The sequence below is a fragment of the Triturus cristatus genome, chromosome 3_1 (genome assembly GCF_964204655.1).
Source record: "Triturus cristatus chromosome 3_1, aTriCri1.1, whole genome shotgun sequence".
In the NCBI taxonomy this organism is placed as follows: domain Eukaryota; kingdom Metazoa; phylum Chordata; class Amphibia; order Caudata; family Salamandridae; genus Triturus; species Triturus cristatus.
In genome coordinates, this window is record NC_140583.1 from 678,706,696 (window position 1) to 678,718,789 (window position 12,094).

General features: G+C 41.7%; 1 protein-coding gene across 1 annotated transcript in view; it reads left to right on the forward strand.

Annotated features, from left to right (window-relative positions):
• Positions 1-12,094, forward strand: part of TRPM5 (transient receptor potential cation channel subfamily M member 5) — a 561,392-nt gene that overhangs the window by 450,606 nt on the left and 98,692 nt on the right. Inside the window, exon 22 of the mRNA XM_085646171.1 lies at positions 5,912-6,044. Coding sequence (XP_085502297.1) covers positions 5,912-6,044 — 133 coding nt within the window. The remainder of the gene's footprint in view (positions 1-5,911; positions 6,045-12,094) is intronic.

Sequence of the window (12,094 nt, forward strand, 5' to 3'; positions counted from 1 at the left end):
GCAGCTCCTTACGTAGTGATACTTACAGGCGTCCCGGAACTTGCCCCTGGCAAAATAGAAAGACATCAGGAACTTAAAAACAAGGTAGTATAATGGCTATATCAAAATAGGCCACTTCCCTCCGATATTGACGGCGAAATACTCCATGTGAGAAGATTAGGTTGGTTGGGATCCAGACCAAAGGACATTCAGGGAGATGTTATTATCATCAATTTTAGGGATCGCAGGGAATTACCTCACATAGTGGATTGGTACACCGTGAGAAGGGGTGCGGGGATCTAGACGCATGACCTAAGTTATTTTTATCCCCGCTCCCTTTTGTCAAACCCCTCAAAACCCTATTTACAACACACGGATAACACAGAGGGCCACCATCTTAATTTTCCTGTTTCAAATCGATTTGCCACTTTTTCCTGTCTGGATGACTTAGACTGACTTTTAAACCTTGAGAATGAGGCTGGCGACCCCCCTAAAACGAGACCTTCGCAAGCCATATTAGACCCTGACTATGTTAATCAGAAGATAAACCTCATGAACCCTAGCAATCTAGAGACGAAGTTAAACTCTGCCTCTGATTGTCTCCTTCCAACTCTTGAAATTGACAGACCATCTGGTCCATCTAGCGATATCTCGCTTTCTTTAACCCCCCTTTTATCTCAGGAAACTGATGAGATTCAGGAGGACACTAAGAATGGCAACACCTGTAAAAAAAAGTCCACACTGGGGGACAGTTTATTATCCTGGAATGTGGCGGGTCTTCTTGACAAATTGACAAATCCTTTATGGGTCCAAACTGTGTCTCGTCATAGTATTATCTGCCTACAGGAAACTTGGTCCATTAATGAGCTTCATCTTTTGGGGTATAAGACCTTACATACCCCAGCTTTTCCTAGCCCACATGGCAGAAATAAGGGGGGGCTTTCGACATATATTTCTGTCGAATGTGGGCTGACACAAGTAAATTTTACTTGGACTGAAAATTATCAAATTATTGCCCTTACAGGGGGAGCTTTTAAAAACATCATCCTGGTTAATTTTTATAATAACATCCCAAGCCCCCTTTATGAATCGGTCCTCAATAGCTTAAAGGCTGATTTAATAAAAATAGGGGATCAGCTTTTCTGGGTGGGGGATTTTAATTGCCCCCTGTGCACACAGAGCAATAAGGGCACTTGTGGCCTGGATATCGGCAGGGATGACCCACTTACCCATTTTTTGCATACTAAATTAGGGGACTTATTAAATGGTTTAACATCTCATTTTAACTTATCATATGCGAATGAGTTGTGTTGCCCACCTAAGTGTTTTAAACCGACTTATAACGGGAGAGGTTGCCACTCTATAATTGATTATACCTTATTATCTTCTAGGTATTCAGGGATTATACTCAACTGGGAGACCCTTGATACTGCTCTCAGTGACCATTACCCTATTGTGGTGACCTTAAAATTAAAGCCATATGTTACCTCCAACGTAAGGAAGAATCCTCCTCATACCCCGCCACATAAGTTGGCAACTATAAATGGGTTTCATTTAAAATGGGATAAAGTATCCCCCATAGTTTTCCTCCAATCACTGGTTAAAAAACACCTATGCCCATATTCAGACATGTCTTTCAACAACAGAAAACCCCCAGGCAATTAGTCATTCCTTCTCTATAATCACGCTGGAGATCAAAAGATTACTCGCACGGGCCCCAAGGAAAGTTCTACCGTGTAGCCAAGGCTGGTTTAACAGGACCTGTACTAAAGCTCTGAAACTTTTAAAAACGGCCCTTCATACCAACCCAAGAAACCAGACAGAAATACGGCAAGCTAGACAAAACTATCGCGCAGCTCGACTAGCTAGGAAAAACCAGTTGAAAACAGAGGCCTGGCTAGTCTTACAGGAGGCTTCAAACAAAAGGGACAATACTTCCTTTTGGAAGGCAGTAAATGCCCCTTTCTTGCAGTGCACCCAGCCCCCCAAGATTGATTCAGCCATACCTGCCGAAACCTGGGTTAGACATTTTGGCACCTTATATAATATATCAGACCCCAAAGAACCGGCGGGTGTATTGAAGAGTTATCTCAACCCTCAGCTAGAGTCAAACATTTCTAGTCTTTTTCCTCTAGACATCCTTTTCGAATGTGAAGAGGTACTTGTGGCATTGAAGGAAAGCCCCTCTGGGAAGGCTCCCAGTCTGGACTGCGTACCAATAGATGTAATTAAATCACAGCCGGACCTGTGGGCTCCCTTGCTTACCAACGTCCTAAATTCCTTGAATGTCAAGGGTTTCATTTCCACCTGGCCTGAGGCGGTCGTAGTGCCGATTTTTAAAAAAGATGACAGGAACAATCCCTCCAATTACCGCCTAATTTCGCTGCTCGACTCCCTGATGAAAGTTGCAGGGAGAATCATTTTAAATAGAATCCAGGACCAGATAAGTGAGGGAAATATTATTTCCAATCTACAATATGGCTTTAGACATGGCAAAGGCACTATTGAACAAGGCTTGAATTTGGCCCTTATAATTGCCAAATACACTCAGGCTAAAAAGGGAAATCTCTTTGTGACTTTCGTAGATCTCAGTTCTGCGTTCGACTGCGTTGATCATGAGCTGCTCTGGGAATCTCTCGCAGAGATCGGCCTAGAGCCCCCTATCCTTACATTCATCAAGGAACTCTATAGGGGAGCATCAGCCCGCGTTAGATATGGTAGATGAGGAGAATGCTCTGATAAGTTTTATATTCGGAGAGGTGTAAGACAGGGCTGTATACTAGCCCCTTTACTTTTTACACTCTATATAAACTCTGTTGGTCACCATCTTAATAAAACTTACCATGACTACCCCACCATAAACGGGAAATCGATACCGATACTCCTCTACGCAGACGATGCAGCAATCATGTCACAGACTTGTATGGGGCTACAAAGGGCAGTAGGAGAATTCACCGACTTTATGTCACAAAGAGGCTTAAACGTTAACGCCTCCAAAACCTTTACCATGTCTTGTGGCTCAGGGATCAGAAAGAAACAACGCTCCATTTTTTTAAACGGCAGAAAGTTGGAAAGCACTGATAGGTTCCCCTACCTGGGCATTATCTTCGATAAGAGGGGCTCCTGGCTGGCTGCCGCCCAAGCTAGGGGAATTGCGTTTTCTAAAGCTATAGGTGCATTGACTAACTTCTCGAAAAAGTTAGGGGGACGTCCGATTAATCCCTTATTACAGATCTACAAGGCCAAGTGCATTTCGACTGGCATTTATGGATCTGGGATTTGGGGAATTGAGCATGCCAACCATATTCAACGCTCTGAGAACTCTTTTTTACGTTACCTCCTGGCTGTCCCACGCGGTACATCTACATACGTGGTACATGATGAACTTGGTCTTACATACATCACGGACATCATAAATTCTTCCCCCATCATCCTATGGCATAAAGTCTGGACCAACCAGGAGACCAATCTAAATAGGGAAATCATCACAGATTGCCTTAGCCTGAACGAGGCTGATAATAACAAGTGGTTGAAATATGTAAGAAACCTGTCATTTGACTTAGGGCATCCTGAATTTTTTTCTGATCCATCAACTCTGAATAAAATATCTAGAGTTACACTAAACAACTAGTCCTAAGCCACCTGATTAGCCGACGATGGTCATCTGAAAAACATAAGAGCATGGTAGTTGATCACCAACATTCTACCACTACACAAGGGACCCAGCAGTATTTATTTTTAATACCATCTCCTTTTATTCGCATGCCTGTAACTCGTTTTCGCACTGACACTTTCTTCAGACTATTAACATTCCCTAATCAAAACTGTTGGTCCAGCAACCTGGAGAAATGCCCTTGCGATGGTCTCTCAACACAATCTAACATCCATTGCATTTTGTTTTGTAGGTTTTATCAATTGCCGAGGGCAACCTACCTGAAACCCTTACTTAAATCATGGGGATTACAATCTTGTAGAGCGGCCTATTATAAATTAAAAACATTGGACAATCCCTTAGCCATTGCTGTTGTTTCCTCTTACCTAAAAGTGATCGTGAGAGTGAGGGCTTCAATGCAACCTTAGATGACACAAGATTCAACGCTTGCTGTGTATTTCTTACTTAAATGACTGCATGATGGTTTTTTAAATTATTGTAATTATGCCTATTTGTACTCTTCTGAATATGTTTTTAACATTTTTATATGTGCCTTCACGGTATTTTATTATTCTACTTTATTTCTTTTAATATACGTGTACTTTTGTGATATTGTTTTTTACATATCGAATAAAGTTTATAATTGATTGATTGAATTGATACTAGCTAGTCAACTGGAGGATGTCATGCCAGATCTCATCCACCCAGATCAGCCTGGCTTCAGTAAAGGGCAACAGACACATGATAATCTTTGTTGAGTGGTCCACTTAATAGAAAAAAGCCACCAAGAAAAGGATGCCCACAGTGCTTGATGACCTTTCCTTGCTCATACACCCCTATTCACCCTGAACAAAGCTTTCCCAACTGCACTGGCCTGGGCCCCTTTGACTTTTGGTGGAAGGGGGGTTGTCTCACTAGCTCTGATTTGTTTCACGGCTGGGACATATATTTGACAATTGCCATCATGACTTCAATCTACCTACTACAGAGATATTCCATTAAACCCAACTCAAACACTGGGTAATACAACCTGAGATAAGACAGGCAGCCACAAGAGACTTGATCCCCATAGAGAAATTTGTGAGTAAACTGGAGGACTTCAGGCGGAGTATCTCGTTCCTAGTTTCTCTCCTGACCTCATTGGCCGATGTCCCTACGGATGGCCTCTGGGACCAGATCTGGGGGACAACCATTACCGTAGAGCAACGGCGGAAATTAGGGGGAGACATCCTGAGGTTTAACTGATCGTTAGGCCTAAGAGAAGCCCACTATAAAATGTTTTATGACTAGTATCTGCACCCCGCTAAGCTCCACAAAATACATAGCCGGAAACATCTAACATATGCTGGAGGGGTTGTGATCTCCTGGGTGATTTTCGCCACATATGGTGAGATTGCCACATGATTAGACCCTATTGTAACGAGATTCTAACTCAGATGAAGGACATCCTAGGTTACCCCTTACCTCAAATGCCTGACTACATCCAGCTGGGGCTGCATGGCCCTTCTCTTAAACACCAAACAGTAGGGGATAGATCCATTATATGACTCTGTTTAGAGGCAGCCAAGATGGCCCTGGCAGCCACCTGGAAGAAGCCAACAGACACCTCCATGTCCCAGTGGCATGCTCGCCTGACAAAGTCACAGACTCCCAAAATAGATTTGACTACATATAGAGGCCTCTGGTGAGGTATCTGTCCATCGGTCTCTCCCTATTCTCCTGCCCCACACGCACTAGGGCACTCCACCTGTTCCTTACTTGAGTCCTCCCCCTCACCGAAGCCCCTCAACTCCAGCTTTTTGGGCTGTCCATCGAAGACAGTTCATGGCCCCCACTCCCATCTACCACATATTAGTCGATACCTTTATTGCTCTGTACATGCAAGGTTTTTTTGGTTGCATTTTAAGTTCTCTCCCTGTTTCAGGGAAGTTGGGGGGAGGGATTATATATTGGGCTCCATCATAGTCCTTTTGTAATGAACCGCAAGACAACGTTGTTTGAAAGAAACTTACAGTGATTATCTATGTGCATAACCACTATGTATAACACAGATCTGTATTAATGCAATGCTCCCTGTGATTTTCTGAGATGTTATGTTGTAATGCTTACTTTGTATGCCGAAGAAACTAATAAAGACAGTTTGATAAGGAGAAAAACTAAATTAACAACAGTGAATTACTGCTACTGGATAAATTTATGAAGAGTAATCTTCCTGTTATGGGAAATGTGGTCACACTTCAAAATTCTGCACATCTAATTAGCCCTGTTTGAATTTCACAGAAAGGGATTTGCCCGAGGACCTTGATAAAAAAATCATTGCATGGGAAGCAGTACAGAAAGAAATATATCTTGCAAATCTGGAAAAAAAGAAAAATGAAAGTAATGAAGAAAGACTTAAGAAAACATCTTACAAGTAAGCCAGATGTTTTGCGTAATTCTAAGTTTATAAAGGGGTTGCAAATGCCATGGATTTCATTTCTCAGCATCAAAGTCATTTTAATGAACTAATGCAGCCATTTTACACACTATGCCTCACAACATAGGTAGGCATAAGGGGAAAAAATAAGTAAACCAGCAGCACATTATTACAATGCAATTTCCATAGTACACTTGAAAAGGGCAATTTATGATTTGCAGTAGTTGAATGCTTAATTGTATTTTTACTTTGTTTTATTTGTAATACAGCCATTTTCACAATTAAAATGATTGAAATGATTACAAGATTGATACTACTGTACACGGATGGTGGGAGTAGACTAATTTTGAAAGGAAAGCAGTGTGAGAACTAGACTACAGTGAACGATTCAACACTTCAGATTATTTGTAGCCCTGTTTCATGCAAGCGTACATCTTTAAGTCAAGAGGTAATGACTATGGTTATTGGAGAAAGTTACAATAAAAGCTCTTTAGTTAGAGAAAAACTTTTTGAAGCAGAGAGTGTTATCAGGTTTGTTGGTTGTGGCCTTGAGGGTTGATAAATACATTTGTAGAAGCACAAACCTACATCATTCAGCAGTTGAATGATTGGTTGAAGGAAGAACCATTTTTTCCATCAGTAGATGAATGATCGGCTTTTTTTTCAGAAGGTGGGACATTGAAGTTTTCTTCCTTGAATGGATATCGGGGGATATATCCACACTTCTCTGGGATTTATTTCTCTTCTGTGATCATGTCAAGGGACTCTTCCAAAAGCTTTGAACTATAATGCCAAGCATGAGGATATGTACTATGGCCCCATACAGCCTATGAGCAGCTACCTTTGAATGAAAATCAGCTCTTCAGCAATGTGGGCACCAAACATTTACCATATAACAGAATTCCTATTTACTTTTACCACATTAGTTCTGTCCTTGCAGTTGGTAACAACTGAGATGAGGGGTTTCTTCAGAGCATTGGTTGCTCTGGCTAAGACCACAGAATTATTAGCGTACAGAGAAGGATTTTCATCACCTCAAGTAGGAACGAGGTGGCAACTCTGCTTTATAACACATTAAAAAGGGTAGGAGTGAGAAGGTAACTCTTTTTTCATCACGAGGTTGGTGGTGAACTGCCCTGTTAGCTAATTTTTCATGTCAAACCATACTTGAGATGATGAATTTTACTGTTGTTTGGAAAGAGAATTTACCACTTGAGGTTGGAGGGTTTCCTTCCTTAGTTTCCACCACAGTGGGTTGCTATCCTTGTGATTCAATAACTGCTAAATAAATGAAATACATAAAGTAGGGTAACAGAGTTGTAGCTTGTAGGGTTTCATACCTTTGCTTTTTGTAAATGTGGGTTAGTATGCTGTCTCTCCAGGACTTAGACTGAGTCCATGTACGTTCAATCAGTTAGAAGACCACCAAAGACTTGGAATAAACAACTGTTGAGCAGCCTTCTTTAAATTCACAATGAACTACTGATAGGATGGTGATGTCTTGCATATAGCTTTGCAAAATTAGCAAGACTATTTTTGTGAAAATCTTCAACCTGTTAGCAAACAATTCATTGGAGACAACACTTACTGGATGAATGTCTATCAGGCTTCAGAGAAGGTTGCAGCACAGAATCAGTTGTTTTCCAATTAACTGATGATTCACTTCACATAGTAGAATATGATGAGTTATGCCTTATTATACCCATGCACCTGTCAGCAGCTTTTGGTACAGTAAACAAGAAATAATAGTTTTAGAAGGCAGTGTTTTAAACTGGTTCATATACTACCTAGATAACAGAGGGCAAAGAGTTCAAAGCTTGAACTCTCTTTCAAACATCTCTTGGGTAAATCAAGGAGTACCCGAAGGTTCCATACTGTCACCATCATGTTATAACCTATATATGGAACCTTAGCTAAAATACTCACCAACTCAAAATGTTCATACCATTTCTATGCTCATGATAACTAGCTGCATGAAAATCCATCATTGAACTGCATCTTGTCACTATTGCAAACACTGAGGGAAAGTCAACCATGGACAACAAAAAATCACCTTAATCTGAACTACCTCTAAGTGGAATTTCTCCCAGGAATAGCACCATCCTGGCCCAACAATGGCTCAACACCTTTAGAACAGTAGACCAAAATATGTAAATTGTAAATTGTGCAAAATCGCTTGGCTTCCATCTGAAAATGCCTCACCTATTATCTCCCATAAGTACACTAGCTAAAGGGGCCCATACGCAACAGAAACTACCAAGAGGAAATAAATCTCAGATTAGCAGAACGTTTCAAACAAATGGCTTGCTCTAACTCATGATGCTTTCACAATCAAGCTTGAGATGCCGAGATTCTTCAGGAAAATCAGACTCAAGTGCTATTTCAGCAAAAACACGTACAACCCCATGGCAGCTGCTACACCTTTCAGGCCCCCTTCTACTTTCACACTGGGGACTTACCTGATAAGTCAGAAGATACTGGCCTATGAACAGATCGTCCTGCAGAAAACTATGGAACTACTGGGAGAGCGACGATACATAAGACATAATATCAGTAAAGATGAAAAATCGGCATTACATTCTTTACGTAACAACAAAGCAATTGCCATCAAAGCGGCCGCTAAGGGTGGTGCTATAGTTGTACAGAATACCACGGATTATGTGGATGAAATTGAACAACAGTTGGGTGTACAAGAGAGCTACCTCCCAATACCAAGGGACCCCACAACAGAGATCAAGTCTCTCATAGAAAAGCTAACGATGGACGGAGTGAGAGAGGGTTTCCTGAGTCAACCTGAGAATGACTTTTTGAATAAAAGAGAAACAAGAATTCCAACCATATACACTCTTCCCAAGGTGCTCAAACGCTTAGAAAAGCCTCCTGGGAGACCAATCGTCTCTGGTCCTTGAACCGCTTAACCAATTCATTGATCATTCTTTACAACCTTGGGTCCCAGAGACTAAGTCATATGTAAGGGACACGATGCACATCATCCAATTACTGGAAGTCCAACCATTCGACATCAAAACACAACTACTTGTGACTCTGGACGTTTCATCGCTTTATACGTCCATCCCACAGGCCAAGGCTTTAAACGTGGTGAGACTCACTCTGGACAAACGCCCGAGACCACACTGGATACCGACTTCCATGCTGGAAATCGCAATGAAGAAGAACTACTTTGTCTTCAGAAACCAGTTCTATTTCCAATGCAAAGGTGGTGCGATGGGAGCTACTCATGCACCTAGTCTGGCTAACATCTTCATGGATGACTATGAAGAAGAATATCTGTACAGCCATGACAATCCCTATATTGAGTATATTGAAGTGTGGAAACACTATATAGACGACGTGATAATGGTTTGGTCAGGTACCGAAGACGACCTCAAGAAGTTTAGGGACTGGCTGAACAACAGAACAAGAGACATCCAGTTCACCATGGCCTACGACAATGCAGCCAATGACTTCTTGGACCTCAAATTTTGAGTGGATGAGGGTGTCCTATACTGTGATCTCTACCAGAAGCCTCCAGAAAGAAACACACTCCTCAAGTATGAATCGCATCATCCACGAAGCCTGAGGGACAACTTACCATATGGTCAATACCTCAGGCTCAGAAGGAACTGCACACGAAGAGTGGATTTCTTTAGAGAAACTGAAACCCTCTCGACTCGCTTAAGAGAAAGAGGCTACCCTAAAGGATTACTCAAACGAGCCCGAAAATGGGCTTGGTATTGCCCACGGGACGAGTTACTTCAAATAAAACAGAAACAGACGGAAAACATTGTTTGTGTGACCACATTCAACTCCAGAAGCAATGACATCAGAAAAGATTGTCAACAAGTATTGGAATTTGGTCACTAGTAAACTGAACACCACAGAAAACCCAATGTTCGCTTTCAAGAGAGGCAGGAACGTCAAGGAAAATGTAGTTAAAGCCTACCTCAAGCCGGCAAAGCAACCCGACTTGAGGAGCCAACTGGGCCTACCACCAGTAACTGGACACCACAAATGTGGGCAGTGCAAAGCGTGCCCCTTGACCTTTGAAGGAGCTACCTTTATACATAACAATCGAACACACAAGTTAGCTCTATTAACCAACTGCAATAGTACCAACATGGTCTATACCATCTGCTGTCCATGTAACTTACTTTATGTAGAACAGACCACACAGAAGGTAAAAGCAAGAATACTGCAACACATGAGCCGAGTCAGGTGTAAAGTACAGGGAGCCCTCTAGTGGAGCATTTCATAACTCACAACCACCCCCCCCCCCCCATAGCATCCGTTGGTGTGTGCTTGAAAAAATCTGCCCTCATCCTAGAGGCGGGTCAGTGGCTGCGACCCTAAATTACAAGGAGTGTAGATGGATCCACTCCTTAAACTCGGTGACAGAGGGTCTCAACGAGCTTGAGGAGACCGCAAAACAAATGGGCCAATTGTAGTGCAATTTGTCCATCATGACTGTACTGCAATTACCTGTGATGTTCCATTTTTCTGTTGGATGTCATTCGTACCAATGATTTACCATGCCCTATGTGATCACCAAATTTTGTAATTGAATGTGTAATATATATGTTGTGTGAAGTGATATCTTTTGCTCTGACTTGCAATTACGATAATTTGGGTTGCAACTAGCCGTTGTGTATGAGAGACAAATGGCGTCCCTGGACATCAACCATGCCCTATGTGATCACATATGTAAACTGTACAATTACCTAGTTTTGTAAAGTGAATGCACTTACTTTCGTAGTTTTAAATTATCAAATGTTCTGTGCGTCACTTAGGATCATAATTGGCCTTCAATATTGCTTATTTTATTCATAAGTGTGTATGCAATGCTTTCTCAGGATGTGCATGTAACACACGCATGGTTTAAAGCTAACATCGCGCATGTAAGTCCTATGTTAATTCACTTCCCATGACGTTGTGCCCCACTCCTCCATCGATTAGGTAGACACGGTCGTTTCCCTGGCAACCAGGCCAGACAACATCTAGCTGCTGCCTTCAGTAGCGCGACGTACACGCTATCATTACGTGCGTACCTTCACTTTAAATTCCGGTCCAACGTCAAAGGGAAATTCTTCTGACGAACCACAGCGGTTCTACAGGACACATGCCTTGTCAAGTTTGCTACGTGAGTGCACCGCTGAAGTTCAACTGAAGAAAATAATTCTATACCAGCGGAGGCAGCACGCCTTGAAGATTTACTCCGGAGCTGGCCTTGACAAAAACGGATGCATTAAAAGCAATGTCTACAGACTATTACACTCACTAAAGCTTTTTGCAATTTCTGCCTGAAAAGTCTTTACAACAACAGAGGACTACCAAAAGCTCACAATCTATACTTTTTGGACATGAGCAGTGGATTTTTCCACACAATGTTAGAGCTATTCTGGTCCTGAAGAGAACCCCATGAGAAGTGGGTTCGAAACGCGTCGACCTTGCGTTATTTTGCCAAACAAACTTGTATTTAACCATTTTGCTTTCATGCACTTTAAATTTGATGCAAATCTAAAGGGTTATATATTTTGTGTAGGAGAGCACTGGAAAGACTATTGTCTAAACGTTTTGTGTTGTTTGGTTGATACCCCTGGTGTTTCAAAATATTAAATAGGTTCAGATAACCAGGAAGAGTTTGTGGTGTATGACTGGAGTCGTGTGTGGGTTATAAGTGTTTGTGAATGGGGACTGTGAGTTGTATGAAAGAGATGATAGAAAGAGATTGTGGTGAGTTTGTATTAAAAATGGTGTGAGTTTTTTTGTACAAACAGTGCGTCTTAAAGTCATGTTTTCTATAAAGTTTTGATGATAATTTAAAAGAAGCTTCTCTGAGCCAAAAAGAAAAAAAGCATTTTGAAATACATTTTTAAAATTTACCTGTGAAATAAGGCTGTCATGGACTTCATTTCAATGCACCTTTGAAGTGATGTTGGATGAGATATCAGTATTGGCATTTCTTGTTGTTCTGTATATTAGAGGCTCAGCCTTACTGACTCGAGCCAAGACCCGTTGTTGTTTTTTTGTATCCGCTTAGCAGCACCTGA